This window comes from Enhydra lutris, unplaced genomic scaffold (assembly GCF_002288905.1).
Source record: "Enhydra lutris kenyoni isolate GAN:26980312 unplaced genomic scaffold, ASM228890v2 scaffoldscaffold13, whole genome shotgun sequence".
Lineage (NCBI taxonomy): Eukaryota > Metazoa > Chordata > Mammalia > Carnivora > Mustelidae > Enhydra > Enhydra lutris.
The window spans coordinates 56,425,436-56,445,273 of NW_019154097.1; the positions used below are offsets into that span (position 1 = coordinate 56,425,436).

The window sequence follows — 19,838 nt, forward strand, 5'->3', positions numbered from 1 at the left end:
CCCGGTGGTTTAGTCCGGCCTGGCCTACCGGACCTGCCCGACGGTTGTCGGCCGCAGCTCAGCTAAACTCCCGGCACCGCCTCCTCCTGGCCCGCGGTAGGCTGCGGCACTTCTGTGGGTGGGGGAAGGCGGGACTGACGCAGAGTGAGTGTAGGGGATGGAGGCGCTGACTCCTGGCGCGGGAGACTGGGGGAAGGGGTTGGCTCCCCAGGGCAGGGATGGGGTGGGGGCGGGGGTGCGACGTTGCTAGGCGACGTGCTTGTGTGACCCCAGCCTCGCGAGGGCGGCTCGGTGTCATCGCCACTGGCTTTGGGAACCTGCCGAGGGAAAGCGGCCTGAGGGCCAGGAAGCGGAGGCCTGTTGTGGCGACGCTGAGATGCCCGTTGGGTCCATCTGAGACTTTCCTGAGTCCTTTGGATCCCTGAATATAAAGGGAGGTTAGTAAGGGCAGTTCCGGGAGCGAGAGGCGTCAGGCCGAGGAAAGTTGACTCAAACGAGGCCCGGTAGAGGCTACAGAGACTTTCTAGGCTAGTGTGAACCTGCTTATTTCCTCGGTCCACAAACAAGAACAAGACGGAGGCTTTGCTCCGTGTCTTTTTATTCGAGTCCAGAAGAAAATTAAAATGTAAATCAGTAAGGATATGATTTCAGCAAAGTGAGATATCAGCAGGTGCCCCATGTCCCCGAAAACCATAATACCGGGTGAAGGGGTAGAAGATGGAAGGAGGGTCAGTAACTCGGATAAAGCTTTTCAGACAAGGCCAGTTTTCGTAGAGATGCAAGAAAAGGGAGAAGCTAGGGAATGGACTTTCTAGGTGGAGAAAAGAACCAACGGGAAGGGTTCTGAGGAAGGAAACGGTGGGAAAGCCAAGTGGCTGGAACTGAAAGAACAAGGGCCCGAGTGGTTTGTGATGGAGAAATGGCAGGGCCTGGTCAAGCATAGCATTTTAGCTCAAGGTAAGGGTTTGGCTGTTACATTACCTGAGGGTTTTGAGAAAGGCAGTCACCTGATTTACATTTTTAAAAAATCTCTTGCCTGCTAGATAGAGAAGGGTAGCCATTGGCAAACCTATTAGGAGGCTGCTACAGTAGGCCAAGGGAGAGATGGGTAGTGGCAGTGGAAATGCAAATAATTAAATTCATAATGCATTTTGAAAGTATTGCTTGCAAGACTTGCTGCCGGATTGGATGTGAAGTGTATGGGAAGAGGAGGAACCAAGGATGACTCCTAAGGGAAAACAGTTTGGGAGGGAATATCCTACATTCTCTTTGAAACATACTAGATTTGCTAAGTCTATTAACCATCCAGGTGAATTTGTCGAGAAGTTAGATATACAAGTCAGGGGGGAAATCCCTAGAGAAAATAAATAGAGGGGTTTTAGAGGCTACCCAGAGAAGAGAAGCCAGCAGAGACCCCTGACACAGATAAGGCCTCAGAGATAAAAGAAGGCTCCCTTAATATCTCACAATAATGAGACGCACTCTCACAATCAGTGAGACTTAACCACCCAGTAGCCAGCTTCTGCTCATCCTCTAAGCCCTGGGTCAAATCCCTTCCTTCCCTTCCACTCCAGCTGTCAGTGTTTTTGGACTTATGCGCAGGTGATTTGTGTCCATTACAGCAAGCCTGACTTTGCTTGTTAATTGTTCATATGTCTGACTCCCCATGGGCTAGTTCTTCTTTGTGTCCTGCTGGCTCCTAATAACAGAGCTTTGCCCATAGGGCCAACTATATGATGATAGCTAGGGAGGGACACTATTCATAAGATACTAGTCATGGACTTCAACAGTTCTGACAAAGGGGCTTTTGTCCCACTGCTGCTGCCACTGCCAACTACAATGCAGATATGGTTAATCTCATAAAATCTAGAAAAGAGATCAGAAGAAGTTTCAGAAGGCCTGGGTTTCAGTCTTGTATCTGCTACTGACCAGCAGTGATATTGGATAAGGTCTTTTTCTTTGAGCTGGAGGGGTTGGCCTAAATTAGAGATTAGAGATATTGCATGCAAACATATTGTTCATCCCACAAAATGATTTAAATTTAAATTCTTTTTAAAATTTACTTACCAACATTTAAAAATTGGACATCAGAATTCAGATTTTCAGCTTCATTTGAAAAATGAGACAATCTGGCAAAACTAGCCTGAGGTTTCTATACTGCAATAGTCAGCTAGAGCCCGTAAGCTTCTCCTCTTCACACTCTTTATTACCTTCCTCCTCTTCAACTATCTGCCTGACCCGTGGGCATCTGACTGGCAATTCTTGGCATAGGGATGTGCTGTTCCTAAAGAATCATTAGCTACATGTAGCTATTTGTTTTTTTACATGTAGCTATTTAAATAAAAATTTAAATGCCAGGTCCTTCCTCAGTTGCAATAACCATATTTCAAGTGCTTAGTAGCCACATGTGGCCAGTGGCTAGCTACCCTGTTGAACAGTGCAGTTATAGAATATTTCCGTCATTGAAATACATTCTGTTGGCCAGCGCTAGACTGGAGGAGCTTCAGGGTACTCCAGGTGCCAGGTGTTGCACATATGTAAGGATGGGCAGTCATTGTTCCTACTCTCAAGGAATTTTATCTAGTTAGGAGCTCCGTTGCCTCTGCAGATGGAAAAGTTGCTTATCTGGTAGTTAGAGGGTACTTAGAAACTCTTACGAGGGCAGGGACCCCCAACTCAAGCAAGGTGAGGTTATTCATCAGACGGTTGGATCAAGGGTCAGATGCTAGAAAGCTCCAGCTGTATCTAATGTTCTAACCAAAACTCTTTTGTCGGTTTTCTAATCCATTTCCCTAGGAAATTATCACTAAGGAGGGATTTAAATGTTAATTTAAACCTAAGTGTTTCTTGTTCTGGACTTCCCCAGTTCCTATGAAGGGGTGAAATCCTGGGTAGTTATGAATGAATGACTGGGGTTGATTTTTAGCATTGACCTAGTTTTCATCTATTTCCAGCACACACACACCCCCACACATGTCTAACACCTCCTCCTACTTCTGGTAACTGGTTCTCACTACCTCTGACTGACCCTTCCTTTGTCTTTGTCTCTTAAAATATGCAGATAAGGAAATACTTGCATTTCTTTTGAATTGGGGGTCCAAAACTTGGTTTCCATTTAGAATTTGTCTCTGAGGGGAAAAAGAGCTTATCTCTTTTGGTTACAAAAGCCTGTTGGAGTTCCCCTTACAAGTATAATCTTGCATGTGCTCCTATGCTGGTATATTTAGAATGAGCATACTTGCCTCCTATGATCTTGTTTGGGATAATTTAGAAGTCTTTCAGACATCAGTATTTTTGGTTTTTCCTTGTGTGCTGGAGATTTCCCATTTACAGGACCTAACCTAATTTCCTTTCCTTTAAGTAAAATGAAACCACGATCCACCTTCTCCCTGCCTCCTATCTCTGACACACCATATTGTCACTTTCTGTGTAGAAAGATGCTGTTTCAGAGAATAGCTGTGGTATGATTAAGTACACCACACAAGCATATCCTGAGATTTGCAAAACAATGTGTGGCTTTACACTTCCCTTTTTGGATTCTAGTAACTAAAAACTGAGCCCAGGACAGGAAACGAGTCCATTGGGTGTGTCTGCGACTGTCTGTCTATTAATGAAGAGGAGAGAGGATACAGGGGAGAGATGTGTGGAGCACCGATTATGTTGAAGGTTATTCGATTTGGGTAAGGATGGTACTGTCTAGGGTATGGGTGTACACCAGAAAGTAGGATATATAACAGATGTAGGAGAAAAACACACAAAAGGATAAGCAAGGAGTAAGAGATAAAGGAAAAAAAAATAGGAAGGGAAGTCTGGGCATGCTTTCGATGTTGGCACCTGCATTATATTTCCAGTAAGAAGTACGTGCTGTGGTCTGAAGATAAGCGGTGCCTCTGACAGGGTTATTTACTCATACTGAAGAACAATAGCCCTTTACTGTACAGGGATTATTAATGATCAGAGGGAAACAGCTTTAGGAAAATCCATTACTATCACAAAGCAATAAATTCGCCAACAGGCCTCGTGCTTCTTTGCCCTCCTCTGCAGACAAAGCTTAGCTTGAATAAAAGAGGCCTCATGGTTTCTTCTTTATTTCCTCCTATTCAGGTAACTTTTGCCTTTGTTAGCTCCCAATGCTAAGTGATTACATGGATTACCTCATGAATAATCCTTATCACCACTCTTTGAAGAGGGTTCTGTTGTTACCCTTTTTCATTTTTTAAGAAACTGAGGCTCAGGAAGACTTGACCAATGTAGTCAGAATTCAAACCCAGGTATGAACATTCCAGAACCCATTTGCTCATTAGTTGCATCGTATCTTCTGTTCCTTGCATATGTGGAAAAACTCTGAATGCCTAAAACCAAGACAGTCATTCTCTATTCTGCTTTCTGGGGCAAGAAAAACTGGTTTGGCATTATGAGAGCATTTCAGTTCCCTAGAGGTTTTCCAAATTTCAGAAGCTTTAAATTACAATTTTGTAGGTTTGGGTGATAATTTGGGTGCAATGGATCTATTCCCCAGAAGAATTTTTTTTCCAAGAAAAAAATGTGTCGGAACCACATTTTTCTATATGTTTGGTTCTAAGCTTCATGGAAACACAGTAAATCATTTCAGTCCAGTGCACCAACCATTACTGGCTTTTAAAGAATTTAACTGTGTATCTCATACTGCCTTAGATGGAACTGAGAAGGCCTCCTCCCCAAATAACAGTCTTAAGTTCCTCATCCTGACCCCCATAGCACCACTCTTTTTTTTTTTTTTTTTTTTAAGATTTTGTTTATTTATTTGACAGACAGAGATCACAAGTAGGCAGAGAGGCAGGCAGAGAGAGATGGGGAAGCAGGCTCCCTGCTGAGCAGAGAGCACAATGCCGGGCTCAATGACCCTGGGATCATGACCTGAGCTGAAGGCAGAGGCTTTAACCCACTGAGCCACCCAGGCGCCCCAATAGCACCACTCTTGAAAACATCTTTGTGTGGGTTACTTAGTATTTTTAAATAGTGGTCCAAATTACCACCACGTATGATAATGAGTGTTACTGGTGACTATTCTGTGTGTGTAAATTTATTCTTCTAATAAGTATATTTCAAGCTCCAACTTTGTACCAGGCCTATGAGTGTGATGAATGAGGCACAGTCCTAACCTTCTAATTTATCCTTCCCCAAAACACACATAGTGGAGGAAGAAAGGTAAGCCAAACAGAAATTTAGGATAGAATAGGATGAGCAGTATGACACAAGTGTGCTGGAGGTGCCTGCCCATTTCAGCATGAAGGAGGCACCCTGCAAAAACTAGGGGAAGTTCAAGGATAAGAATCAGCAGCTAGGCAAAGAAAGAATATTTCAGTTCTGTGAATTTGGACCTTCATGTGACAAAGACAAGGGGTGTCAGATCTAAGGAGATGGGACAGCAGGGAGAGGGACAGGCCAGCGTGGGTGCCCAGTGAACACCTAAGACAGTGATTTCATTCAGGTGTTTCACTATCTCTACCACCCCCACCCACCCAGCCGCTCATAAAGTAGTTGGGAGAGAAATTTAACTATATCACGTTCATTATGAGAAAAAAAAATTCCACCTTGGAGCAGATACTGAAAGAATGGAAGGAGTCTTTCCTTCAACCTGGGGCTTGAAAGGCAGTTAATTCCCATTGCCTTTTCTGTCCCTTGTTTATACTGTAACACTTTTTCTTAAGTAGAAGGCAAAACCTCATGAGAGTCCAACACTGGGAATTTTGACATTCCTGAGACCAGAGTCATACTTCTATAAATTTCATCTGGAGAAGGAATTTTCAAAGTCTCTACTCTTGAACTCCTCAGTGTTCATGCTGTGATGGTCTTTTCAAAGGTGGGGAAAAGGGTGAAGTGGGTAAATCCCCTAATACTAGCATATCTTCGTATAAGCCTCCTGTAACACTAAATCTGGACATGCCACGTGCCTACATGTGCTGTGTAGAGTGGGTTCTTGGAGCCTACCCAGACCTTTCACTATTTCCACTTACCATAGAGTAGAAGGGTGTGTGGGTGGTGTGTTTTGTTTTGTTTTGTTTTGTTTTGTTTTGTTTTGTTTTAGATTGATTATTTCCCCATTACTCCAAAATAAAAATGGGAAAGCTCTTGGTCAAGGAAATAATCATGTAGCTTTATTGGCTCTTAATGCCAACTCTTCTGTCAATTAGATGGCATTAGGCAAGACTTTGTTTCACCATATGCAAGATACAATTTGAAATCCAGCACATTTTAAAAGATTTAAATTAGACCATAGTACTCCAGCTTGCTTAAAATCTGCCAGTGTCTTCCTTTTGTTTTTACACTAGAAACCAAACTCTTTTCCAGGACCTACCCTCCCCACCTGTGCTGGATTCTGCTCACCTGTGGCCTCACCTCCCAGACAGGTTCTGGCTGCACTGATGTTTTAATCTCATAGCCTTTGTTGGTTCCCACAAATCTTGCCGAAGCACCTTTCCCTCAACCCTTCCCTTTAATAGGCTCCTTCATGTTACTCAGGACTCATATGCCACTAACTACCCAAAATAAAATAACCCTGCCCCTGTTCATTTGTTCATCATATTAACTGTTTCATTCCTAGAGGGCACATACCTCCACCAGAAATTGTCTTTTTCTTGTGTCTCGTCTTCTCTGCCACTAGAACGTAAGCTTCAGGAGGGAAGGGACCATAGCTGCTTGATTGTAAGATTGTTTATCCCTAGAATCTCCTGTGCCTAGTCTCAGTGGGTACTGATGGATGGATGCTTGGGAGGGACCAGTCAGGCCTGCAGAGTGGGAGCACTGTAATGAGCCCTGGTGCCTCTTCTATGATGTTAGCTCCCTGTGGAGTGTCAGGGAACCAAAGAGCATTGCATCCCGCCAAGGGCACAGCTTCCTTCAAAGGAGCTGATGTGCAACATAATTATCAAGGAAGGGCAGTTGCCTCGGAGGAAGAAGGGCTGAGCCCGCCAGTCCAGTCCCCCGGCCCCACTCTTAACAGCTGATGTGACCCTGGACTAGTTACTTACCTCTCTGCATCAGGTTCCTCCTTTATAAAGGAGATAATGGTAGTCATCTACCTTAAAGAACTGTGATGATTTCAGAAGTTAACATATGTAAAGCACCTAGCAAAGCCTCTTGGCACAGAGTAGGTACAAAGCAAAATGTTGTATTATTATCACTATTCTAATGAGCAAAACAGGCCAAGCCCTCCAGGAATTCAGAGACTGGAGAAGAAGACACAATGAAAGTGCAAAATAGTAATGGTTGGCTGTGATAATAGCAGAGAAAAAGGTTCCCCCAGAAAAACTTGAGAGCCAATAGGTGTCTACTAAGGGCAGTGGGGTGGCTAGCAGAAAATAGGCGTTTCACTGGGATGGCTCAGCCAGAATAAACACCAGGGCAGGGCAGCCGAGTGCCTTAGAGCAATAGCTTTGAAACTTCTGTTTTTCAGCCTCTGTATCTCAATTTATAGTATTAATTACTCATATTTTAAACCAGCTTTAAAAACTTTTGTAATACATTTATTTAAAGGAAGCTCTATATTGCTATATCAAGATCGCTTTAAATTACTGGTTTGATGGACTATAGAATACATTAACAGAATTACTATAGGAAGATATTTGTACATCCAAAAAAAAAAAAAAAATCACCTTCCTAACCAATCTTTGGGACACCTGCTGTAGGGGTAACATCTCATAACTGTGACCAGAAGCCAAAAATATGCTAGCAGCAACATTTGTCAGTCTTTGCTTAGTGGCACAGGCTGCAGTTGGCAGATGCTTGTTAGTGAATTTTATCTTGGTACTGTGTTTATATGGGGGGTGATTTTAAGAAAAGACCAGTTTTCAGTCCCATTTCCTCCCAGGGACACTGCATATCTCTTACCTTTCCTCATTCTGGGGTTTTGCGGTTAAGAAAGTAAAATGAAACAGTTTGATGAAATGTTAATCTCAGAATAAAAGTTACAAGACTTTAAGAATTCTTTAATAGTTGACTTCGTGGGGCACCTAGGTGATTCCGTTGGTTAAGTGTCTGACTTGGGCTTAGGTCATGATCTTATTAGGGTCGTGGGATCGAGCCCAGTGTCAGTCTCCCCATTCAGCAGAGATCCTGCTTGTCTCTCTCCCCCTGCCTCTTCTCCTGCTTGTTCTCTCTCTCTCTTTTTAACTCAAATGAATAAATGAAGTCTTAAAAAAAAAAGGGAATCGACTTGAGACTTGAGAGTGTGGGTCAGTTGTAGTCCTCTAGGGGTGCCTGGGTGGCTCAGTCAGTGAGGCATGTGACTCTCAATGTAGGGGTTGTGAATTCAAACCCCCTGTTGGGTATAGAAATTACTTAAAAATAAAATCTTTAAAAAAAAAAAAAAAGGTGGTCCTCTAGGCAGTTTGATATTCTTCATGTTGCCTGTGGGAAAATCCCAGCAGACCTCATTGCATCAGATCAACCCTTGAGATTAGTGAAGAAAAGGGGCTGCCTCAGCTTTGCGCCAGTAGTGAGAGATCATTGATAGTATCAAAAGAATAAATGTTGATTTCAAGCCATTAAATCTATTGGAAGGAAAACTCAGGGAAAAGGCACTTTCTCTGAACAGTTTGGTTCATAGGAACAAAGACAAAAATATAAACCAAAGGAAAAAGAACTTAAAGAAAAAAATTTTATATGGTCAGTTTTGTTTCTAGAATCCCAAGCTTTCTGTATCATGAGATATTTTCATCTATTCAGCAAATGTTTGTTGAATACCAGTTATATGCCTGGCTAGATACTCAGAATTGAGCAGTAAATAGGATGGACATGGTTACTGTCCCGATAAACATGAGGATCAATAGGGGGAAGACAGACACTAACAATCCATTATTACTTAAATGATTAGTGCTACAAAGAAGAAATTCAAGGATCCACAGGAAGGTTCAACAGAGACCTGATCCAGTGCATGTGGTGAGGGGAGAGGGGAGGGTTTTCTGGTCAGGTAAAAGGGAGGAGGAGGTCAGGAGAGAGCCTCCTAGAAAGGGGGAACAACATGGTTATGCACCTGTGAAGTAAGAAGAACAAGATTCCCTCAAAGAACTGAAAGAAATCCAATAAGAAAATAACAAAAGAGGCATTTTTCTTGTCTTTTCTCTGAAGACTTGAAGTGTTATTAAGCTAGGCTTGCTAATAGTACACAGTGGGGAAGACAGCTTTAGACCCTTGTCTCTGGACATCTTTGGGACTTGGGTTTTCTGGGTCACCTGATGTTGGAGAAGGAGACTTATCTCCCTTTCAGGATTAGTTTTCAGAACACTTAAAACATTAATTAAAGTGTTTGAAAATAGCCCTATTAAGTACCAATTGTTAGTACTACTCATTACCTTGAGTACTCTAATTGCAGGGCTTGTATGTCTGATTATGGTGTATGATCAGTTACAGTTTGAAGCTGTGGTTCTTTGGAGTCGTGGAAGGAAACCAATGAAAGTCAGGCTTTGGAGACAATTGCTGCTATTTTAATATGCCCGACCTCCTTCACTTTCCTCAAGTGTCATGCAGTCAGGGAAGTTTCCTCTGTTAATGACAGGGAAGTGAAGCAATCATTAATAGAAATTACAGAATCCCTGCTCCTCACAGGAACTGACTCACGTATTTTCATATGAAACCATGGAGTTTTAGGGAGAACCAGAAACTCAGAAACCTGTTTCCTTACCAGGAAAAGTCATCATCTCATCATCTCCTGGATTTTTATTACGACTAGCCACAACGCATGATGTTCTCTCTTGGTTTTTACAAATTTCTTCTAAGCATTTTTTTGGGAGACATCATGGACATCAGAATCGGTATTGATTGTAATTTTCACTTTTAACTTTTGAATTGGGTGAAGTAGTGCTTTCAAGCTTTTCAGCAAATGATTAAGCCATGATTCATTCTGCGTTGCTCAAGAAAGATCACGAGGGTCAGGAAGGGCAATCATATAGTAATTCTTGTAAGGTAAATTCCTTGCAGGTACTTAGAATTTCTGTCTAGATAAATATACCTCTTTCCAGCTTCCATCTGCATTATTCAGCTGCCTAAGTTCTCATAAGCTCAGGACCATCCTAAAGCATACAATCTCCACATGATACCCCTCCCCCTTGGGTTGGAAATGGGTCCTGTTACCAAGGGCTTACTTCCTGATTCCGATGAGCCTGTTTGAGGAAAGCCCAGTACTCATAATGAGGTGTTCCAGTGCCTGGCCCTTTTACTCACTTACCAAATCTGTCCTTGTCTTCCCAGCCTACCCATTTGTTAAAGGCAGTACAGTATTCATTCTCTAAAATCTGACTAATCAGCGTCTTCTAATAATGGGAATTTTTTTTTCTGTCTTCTTCTAGATGTAGACGTAAATTATAAAACATAGGCTGAAGTTTTTGCATGAGTAAAAAGGAGGAGAAAAGACAAGTATACTGGGATATCTTCATAACAGTGGACTGAATTACAGTGTTGAGAATATATGAATTAGAGCTACATGTAACAACCTAGATGAACATGGGCAAAAAAAAGCAAGTTGCCGAAGAACATAATACCTTAGAGAGAGAGTTGACCCTTGAACAACATGGGTTTGAACTACACAGGTCTACCTGTGTATAAACAGGTTTATCTGTTTATAAACAGATTTCTTTTGATAAATACAGAACAGCACTGTAAATGTATTTTTTCTTTCTCATGATTTTCTTTTTCTTTTTTTTTTTTAAGATTTTATTTACTTATTTATTTAACAGAGAGAGACACAGTGAGAGGGAACACAAGCAGAGAGACAGAGAGGAGAAGCAGGCTTCCCGCCTAGCGGAGAGCCCGATGCAGGGGTCATGATACAGAAACCTGAGCCAAAGGCAGACACTAAATGACTGAGCCACCCAGGTGCCCCTCTTCCTCATGATTTTCTTAATAACATTTTCATTTCTCTCTGTTACTACATTATAAGAATATAGCATATAATTCATATACATACATATGTGCTCATTGACTGCTTAGGTATTCCTAAGGTTTCATATCAACAGTAGGCGATCAGTAAAGCTTTTGGGGAGTCACAAGTCAAATCACAGATTTTTGATTGTGTGGAGGTCAGTGCTCCTAAGTCCCATCTTGTTCAAGGGTCAATGGTATAAGAGTTGTAAACTTGCTAAGCAATACTGTATAATGTTAAATGTAAAGCTATGTGTGAGAAGATAAAAAGTTCAGGATACTGGTTCATTCTAGGAGAGGGGAAGGGAAATTTGACTAGAAGGGGTATATACAAGTATATATGTAATGTATTCTTTAAGATCCACTGTGAATATATGGCTGTTAGTTGTTCTCTATATCTTTTTGCATACCTGAAATATTTCATAATAAAAATAAAGCTGACAAATTTAATTTTTTTTTCAGGAATTATTCTTTAAAAATGCAATTAGCGTTGGGGGATATACTTAGTTTGGAACTCACTTAGCCAAGTCTTCTGAAGTTAAAACTAATGTTTCAGAGTAAAAACCCAAAGAGGCCACAAGCTCTTCAGTCACCAGAAAGATTTTCAGTTGTACTTACTATATGGTTCTTATGTGAATGAGGAAGCAGACCAGCAATTTTGAGAGAGATTTGCAATAAGGTTACGATGAACTAAAAGAGAGATTACAACCTGGCAGCCTCTGGTTGCCTGTAGACCCATTTTGTTTGGCCTTCATTGTACAAAAACTTTCAAAAAAGAATGAAATAATGTCTTTTTTTTGAGATTTCATATTCTAAAAATCTGAATTGCTACCTATTGTTAAAGTATCAGGAAATCTGGTATCCCTAGGCCCTCATTTCTTTTCTTTTTTTTTTAAAGATTTTATTTATTATTTTAGAGGGTGGGGGGAGAGGGAGAGGGAGAGAGAGAATCCCAAGCAAACTCCGCACTGAGTGCAGAGCCTGACGCAGGGCTCGAACCCACAACCCTTAGATCATGACCCAAGCAGAATCAAGATTCAGATGCCCAACCAACTGAGCCAATTAACATCCTCTCCATTTGGCCACTGTCCCCACCCAACCAGATTCCCTCATTAGGTCCTAGAGGTGCTGGAGTTTTCAACCCCTGCATGCAAGTCAAGTTACTTAACTAGAAAATTTAATTTTTTGAAATGTGCCTTTTCCAGGTCCTCTGGTGAGGCTGTAGTTTTACAAAAATACACACAAAAAGCATCAGACCTAATATAGTCTGGTAAAGAATTTACTGCTTTAAGGTATAGCACATTTGAATTTTGGTTTACCATGTTTGTACGAATGGCAGTCATGGCATTTGTATATGCCACGTATTTCATGTATACACAAGGGATGATATACCAGGACAGCTGAGAGATCGCTGGTGTTCCTACAGCACCGTTCTGGCAATGCTACCAAGCAGATCTGTTGAGAAAGAGCAATTATTTCTAGACTAATTAAAGGGCTTGATTAAAAAAAGGTACATCTGCCTAGCTGCCTACTGTCAAATTGAATTTTCATGCAAATTTACCCTCTTCTATTTTGGTGGGTCTGAGGATGACAACAGCAACACGACAAGAAGTTCTTGGCCTCTACCGCAGAATTTTCAGGCTTGCGAGGAAATGGCAGGCGGCATCAGGGCAGATGGAAGACACCATTAAAGAAAAACAGTACATATTAAATGAAGCCAGAACCCTGTTCCAGAAAAACAAAAATGTAAGTAGGCCCCAACTGGAGATTGTAAGGAGGAGGGCAGTTTCTTGGGATGTTTTTTCTTTTTCATCTGAAAACTGAGGGACTGAGCTGTACAGGTCACAGTGGCAGTGTATGGGGCTGGAAGGGCGCAGAGGCACAGCCCAGCTACCTTGCTCAATGACTGGGAAGCAGAGCCCAGCCTGGATTTCTCTCTCCATTTGTTTCAGGTCTCAGTCCAGCCCGTAAGTGGCTCAGCGTCCTCAGAAGACCCCATGAGCCAGGTGACACAAGCCAGGCCAGTGAGGGTGTTCGGGGGAGGAGCGGTTCCTTGCCCACTGTGCCTCTTACCACCCCCTCCCACAGGAGGTGTGCAGTTAAACTTTTTTTGTTTCCAGTTCATAAACTATTCAAGGCCTCCAAATATAAATCCATTCAGAGGGAAGAGAATAGGATTAAGACACAGGGTTCCCTTCATAACTTCACTTTGAACTCGAGCCTCTTTGGCTAGCAGACTGAGTTTGCCCTTTGGGACCACAGAATTGGGTAAGATAGTGCCTCCATTAGCTACTTTAATGGAACTGCCCACCCAGACACCAGGGAGCCAAAGACCATCTGTAAGAGGCTTGATTTGAGCCATCCCAACCAACTATAAAGCATTAGCTGTTAGTGCCTTATGAAGACTGCCTGGCACTGAGCATGGAAAGAGACTTTCAGCTTCTGACTTTTCCTGCCTCCTTCTTATTGATCTCCCAGTCAATGCTGTCACTGTTCCCCTCATGAAATCTCCTGACAATCTATTCTCTTTTCCCTCTCTGACCCCCATTTCTCTATCCTTTTTGGCCCTGTCTTCTCCACACACCCTCCGGCTGGCTGTAAGGATCTCCTGAAGGTCAGCCGTCCGCGCTGAGGCCCAGGGATCATGCAGCCACTTTCTGGTTCCAGTTCCCATATCCGAATACCCAGCCTCAGCCTCTCACCAGCCACCTGAAGGAGCTCACGACAGGCATGATGACCCAAAGCAGAACTCCTCCTTCCGCAAGGACACCTCCCTCTTCCAGTTTGCCTATTTCTGCTCTAGCTCCTGTGGCCACTCTGCAACTGTTTGCTCTCATTCTTTCAGTCAGCAAGTGTTGGAGTGCCCATCCTGTGCCAAACACTGGACTAGACATGGAGGATATAAAATGAGCGAAACCAAGACAGGATCCCTCAAAGATGTTTCAGAGTTAGATGGCAAGCAGTGTAAAATTGCAATTGGGGTAAGCACTACAAAAGAAACCCTCCCACCCTACAGTACCTTCTCCTTCTCAGAAGCCCTGAGGCCTCCCTGCTTCATAAAACCAACCTGCTTATAAAGCTTATCTCTGCCTTTCTGACCTCCAGCTTCTCCGACTTTTTGTGCCACACACCAGAGTGTATTGAAAATGTCTGTTCTGTTTTTTTATGAGCTTATGGGTACACTTAATGAATTTATTAGTATATTTATAAGTCAATATAAGGACATTAGTGGGAGCCATGAGCTCAGAAACTTTTTATTGAAAGGAGTAGATAATCAAAAAGTTGGGAGACCACTAATCTGTGCCTACGCCTGAGGAGCTGGTCATCCTCTTTTCTTGTTTCATTTCTGTTGCTGTGGTCTCCTCAACCAGATTGTCGGTTCCTCGAACACACAGTGTCTTATACTTTCTTATATATCCTGTGGGACCTGCCTTGTGGTTGTCACTAAATTCATGAGCATTTACAAATACTTTGGCTTGACTTACCTTCTCCAGGGAAGTCTTCCTCAACTTCTCTACCTTCACTCAGCCCCCAGCAGAAGTCTGTTCTGAGGGGCGCCTGGGTGGCTCAGTGGGTTAAAGCCTCTGCCTTCGGCTCAGGTCATGATCCCAGGGTCCTGGGATTGAGCCCCACATCAAGCTCTCTGCTCAGCAGGGAGCCTGCTTCCTCCTCTCTCTGCCTGCCTCTCTGCCTACTTGTGATATCTCTCTCTGTCAAATAAATAAAATCTTAAAAAAAAAAAAAGAAATCTGTTCTGAATTCCTATGTAGCCGTGTACAGTAGTCACCCTGTTGACTACATGCCTCTGTGCCTTTTCTGGAGCTTCATGCTTCAGAGTTGTTCTGCCCAGGTAGTAACCTTGATAGTTGAAGGCAGGGACCATGGCCTCCGTGTCTAGCTCAGTGCTGGAGATACCATAGCAGGATGGGCCCAGTAAACCTTTTCAGGCTGACTCATGTGAGGACTGCTCAAGACCCTTGCGTTTTCAGTTACGGCAGTAATCAGTCCTTCCTTTGCCTCTGCTTGAACTGGCCCGGTGTGGTGTGAGCCCGACGGAAGTGTATGTGCCAGTGATGCTACATGAGTGAGATTATTTTGTATACCTGGGAAGGAGATATATGGGTTTTTAATTTTAAGATATGTACTTGTTTTGCCGTGTATTAGAAAGAAAATAGAATATCAGGTAATTTTACAGATACTATGCGTAGGAGGCAGTACCTTTATTTATTTATTTATTTATTTTTGAGACAGTGCATTTAAAGAAAAAGTTTAATATTAGTATAAATGGTGTGTGGATATAGCAGAATCATGAAGGCAGACTCTGAACGACTGAATCTGGACAACCCTAACCCCGACTTGTTCAGAAGGACAGCTGGAGTCCCAGGATCTCTCAGCCCCCATAACCATACATATCTTTATCAGGAGCTTCTTTCTCCCCAGTCCCTGATGCAGACATAAGTAGTTTCTGGGAACTTCACTTGCTGTAACAGTTTAATAATAATCCAGAGGTATCTCGTGAATTGCTCTGAATCCTAATGGGCAGAGAGGAACATGGAAATCTGTTTCCAATGTGGACATTAGAGCAACAGATTCTGAGAAGCACAGAAGTCAGAGAGCTGAGCCTCTGCCCCCAGGGACCCAGCTGTAGTTCTGTGCATTGCAGTTCCCAGAACTCTTCTCTGCTCCAGAAGTTACCATAAGACAGGCACGCCTTGGAATTTCCAAGCCTTGCTGGTACAGTCGTCACTGGGTGTCATCTGGGACTGGTGCAATCCCAGCTCTGCTTTGAGGCCCACTTGCATACTCTTGGCAGAGCCACGTGTCAGGCCATTTTCCATCCTTGGAATGAAAGAGTTTCTGCCCTTCTACCTGGCATTCTCTTTTTCAGAATGAACTTATAATTCCTTTACTTGAAACTGGACTACCACGAATTGACTATTTGGGAATTTAAAAAGCCCTTTCTTCCCCTTACCAGTGAGCAAGGCAGTTTACAGTTCAAAAGAAGACGTGGATCTTTCTCTGATATCTTACTTTTGGGGTTTCTAGACAGCACTTGCTGCCACAATTGGATTAATGTTTGATCAACATGGGGAGGATGTGAAGAATCCTCATTCAGTGTGGGTGGGAATATAAACTGGTACAACTTCTTAGAGGGTCTACTTTGAATCTAGAGGGAATATCTGTAAGAATTTAAAATGCATGAACAAATACCCTTTGACCCAGCATTCTCGAGGAATTTATCTTTTAGATATATTTGCATGGAAGCCAAAAACAATTTTAGAGGGATCCATAACAGAATTGTTTATAATGGCAAAAGACTGGAAATAACCTAAATGTCCATCAGGAAAAGATTGATTAAATTATAACAACAGCCTTATGTTGGAATTTTTGTGCAGCTATTAAAAAGAAAGGGCAGCTGTGTACATCAGAAGGAGCTTCACGTTGTTAGGAGAAAAAGCAAGGTTTAAAACAAAGTGAGCTATCATTTGTGTAAGGGGAAGAAACTAAATAGGTACATACATGCTTTTATCTACGTAGAATATCCCTGGAAGGACAAACAAAAAACTGCCAATAATTGTTGTCCTTGAGAAGGGGAACTATGACAAAGGTAAAAGGGAGACTTCGTTTTTATATTATATCCTTCTGTATTATTTGAATAATGTTTTACTGTGTGCTGGTATTACCTCTTGCAATAACTTTTTAAATGTTTACTCCGCAGTAAATATTATATTAAATTGCTTTTGATTTTTCAGATTCTCAACATTTCATTTACTGGCTGGTGAACTGAGCAAGTTGAAGATGTACCCCTGTACATGAGGAACCTTAGAAAGATGCTAAGAGCCTCACCCGTTTTTCTCTTTTAATAGCTCACAGACACAGACCAGATTAAACAGTGCATAGACGAATGCACAGCCAGGATTGAAATTGGACTGCATTACCAGATTCCTTATCCAAGGCCAGTAAGTGTGACTTCAGCTAAGTTGTGGTGGGTACTTATCCTCACCAACCCAGTTATTTCCAAGAATGTGTACCAAGAGGGCTCGTGTTTACCGAGAAGTCCAGAGCTTCTGTGGGAGGCATGTTGGAAGTAAGCTATCCTGCATGCCGCCAACCCATCACAACAAACTAAAATGTCAGTGAATGCCGGATTTCTCCTACTCGTACAACTTTCCCACATTAGAAGGGAAAGCCAGCTTATATTTATATAGCTTTCTCTTTTTGACTTTCATCTTTTTTATGGAAATATTTTTCTTTTTCTTTTAATGAAAGACAGGTTTGTTGTTAGCATTTTTAAAGAGGAGTACATGAGGGGAGAAGTGAAAATGGTCCAAAATTCTCACCCTGTGGAAGTTACCACTGTAACTGTTAGGTTGGGGCATATGAAATTGCCAGTGTTCTACTCTTAACCTACAAAAACAATAATTTTATACTGTACTGGCTCAACCTAATAGTTGGGCAATATATCCTTTGTCTTTTTTCTATATTCGTGTACATACATTTTCTTAACCTACATGGAATCCTAGGCATACTGTTTGCTGCTTGTTTATTTTACTTCATCTGTTCCGGCCATCTCTGCCTCCCATCTTTTTAAGTGGTTGTTGCTGTATCCTGTTACAAGAATGTGCCATAATTTACCCAGCAGCCATTTAGTAGGCATTTAGATGGGTCCCAGTTTCCCACTATGCCCAGGACAGCTTTGTACACAAACTGTTTTTCTCGCCTTCCTTGGATTCTCATCTCACCATGTGATGTGGTCATTTTCCCTCCATGCAGGCAATATGACAAAGAAGAGCACAAGCTGTGGAATCAGATCTGGGTTCAAATCCCGATTCTACCACTTCATGTATATATAAGCTTCAGCAAGTTATTTAACTTCTGAGCCTCCATTTCTCATCTATAGATACTATCTAATTCCTTATGAGATTATTGTAAGGATTAATGTATAAGGATCTTAAGGATTCATGAGTCAGTGCAGATTTAGAGCTTAGCAAAGAGCACAGTACCTAGTAAATCCTCAGCGGATATAAGCTGCTGTAATGATTATAATTCTTAATATTATCATTATTCTTATTCTCCTTATTCAGATTCATCTGCCTCCAATGGGCCTTACCCCACTACGAGGCCGGGGACTTCGAAGCCAGGAAAAACTGAGGAAACTTTCCAAACCAGTATATCTCAAGTCTCATGATGAGATTTCTTAACCCTGAAGAAAATTTGTTTCTCAGAAAGATGAGCCAACTAGGTCTTGAATGTAAACCAGATGACAAAACCCTTCTGTTTGATTAGGGGCAAAAATTAAAGTATCTTCTTAAAAACCTCCAAAATATTCACTCCATGATCTGTACTCACACATCCTTACAGTTCATCAGGGTCTCATTGCCTAGATGGATGACACTAACCCTAGAGGTTACATCAGAAGGAGCTTCATTCCAATGACCCTCATTGAAGGTCATTTGGAAACAAGACTAAGGCCTATAGAAGGAAGACAAGGATGACAAAGCTTTTTCGTGGAAATGCCATTCACCAGCCATGGCCGCTGATATGAAGAAACTGGCCAGCTGCTGGAAGTTCTCATAGCTACTATAAAACTGTACACCACCTTCAGAATATTTTTAGGCTTTTCCCCCAAAGTTTTCGCTTAAAAAACAACGGCTTGCTTGAACGTGGGTTTCTTTGTATATGTTTTGTTATCTTTTGACCCTCCCAATGTCCAGATAAATTCCCCTTAAAAAGTGCATCATTGGGGAGGCACCTGGGTGGCTCAGGGGTTAAAGCCTCTGCCTTCAGCTCAGGTCATGATCCCAGGGTCCTGGGATCTAGCCCTGCATCATAGGGCTCCCTGCTCAGCAGGGAGCCTGCTTCCTCCTCTCTCTGCCTACCTTTCTGCCTACTTGTGATCTCTGTCAAATAAATAAATAAAATCTTTAAAAAAAAAAAAAAGTGCATCATTGGGGACACCTGGATGGCTGAGTCAGATAAGCTTCTGCCTCCTGATTTCAGCTCAAGTCCTGATCCCAAATTCTTGGGATCAAGCCCTGTGTTGGGCTCCATGCTCAGCAGGGAATCTGCTTGAGGATTCTCTTTCCCTTCTCCCACTCCCCTTGTTCGTGCTTTCTCTAAAATAAATCTTTTTTTTTAAAAAGGTGCATCGGGGCGCCTCGGTGGCTCAGTTGGTTGAGCGACTGCCTTGGGCTCAGGTCACGATCCCGGACTTCCAGGATCGAGTCCCGCATCGGCCTCCCAGCTCCTTGGGGAGTCTGCTTCTCCCTCTGACCTTCTCCTCTCTCATGCTCTCTCTCACTCATTCTCTCAAATAAATAAAATCCTTAAAAAAAAAAAAAAAAGGTGCATCATTGGATTATTTTTTTCATGGGAAGTTTACATGAGACCCATCCCTGCCCCCAACATACACATACCCAAAAGTATTTGTGTTAGATAAATGCATATGTTTACTTTACCTTATAGCCTATGATCACTTAACGATGCACTTAGGATCTGAAAGGCTCACTTGAAACCCATACTGCATTCATAAGAATTTTATCTTAACATGATTAGAAAGTACAAGGGCCAAGCTGGCTTTCAAATTATGTCTAAACAGAAAAGTCACAAAGAGAAATCAAAATACAAAGGATTTATACCTCTGCATGTGTGGAGTCCCATGGCAAGTCACGTGTACCTCCTCATCATTTCTTCTGACCTCCAAAGAGGATGAGCATCACCAATAAACACAAATCTGTATCAGTTTTGGTGTTTCTCTATTCTTTCCCAAAATGGCTTTGTGACCCTCAAAAGCAGCAGATAACTTCCTACCTATACCTAGATGTAGGATTCCCTTGTCACACAGATCCTCTCATTCAAAGTAAACGTTATGGGGCAGCTGGTGGCTCAGTTGTTTAGTGTCTGCCTTCGGCTCAGGTCATGATCCCATGATCCCAGGGTCC

The 19,838-nt window shown here is 42.3% G+C and overlaps 1 protein-coding gene across 2 annotated transcripts; it reads left to right on the forward strand.

Moving 5' to 3' along the window:
* Positions 1–112: 112 nt before the first annotated feature.
* LOC111145754 (LYR motif containing 1) lies at positions 113–18,731 on the forward strand. Of its 2 annotated transcripts, none has more exons than XM_022500940.1 (4): positions 113–144; positions 12,483–12,642; positions 16,764–16,856; positions 17,982–18,731. In XM_022500940.1, the coding sequence occupies exons 2-4, from the start codon at positions 12,484–12,486 to the stop codon at positions 18,096–18,098; spliced, it is 369 nt and encodes a 122-aa protein (XP_022356648.1). In that variant the 5' UTR covers positions 113–144; position 12,483; the 3' UTR covers positions 18,099–18,731. The 2 variants fall into 2 exon arrangements, with proteins under 2 accessions (XP_022356648.1, XP_022356647.1); XM_022500939.1 differs by lacking the exon at positions 113–144 and adding an exon at positions 13,742–13,877 and having other exon boundaries at positions 12,584–12,642.
* The last annotated feature ends 1,107 nt before the right edge of the window (positions 18,732–19,838 follow it).

Bases quoted from the DNA above. Each gene is read 5' to 3' on its own strand.
- LOC111145754 (XM_022500939.1), top strand. From the start codon at position 12,608: ATGAAGCCAGAACCCTGTTCCAGAAAAACAAAAAT. The intron at 13,878-16,763 runs GTAAGCACTACA...CTCTTTTAATAG, and splicing joins AGTGTAAAATTGCAATTGGG to CTCACAGACACAGACCAGAT. The intron at 16,857-17,981 runs GTAAGTGTGACT...CTCCTTATTCAG, and splicing joins AGATTCCTTATCCAAGGCCA to ATTCATCTGCCTCCAATGGG.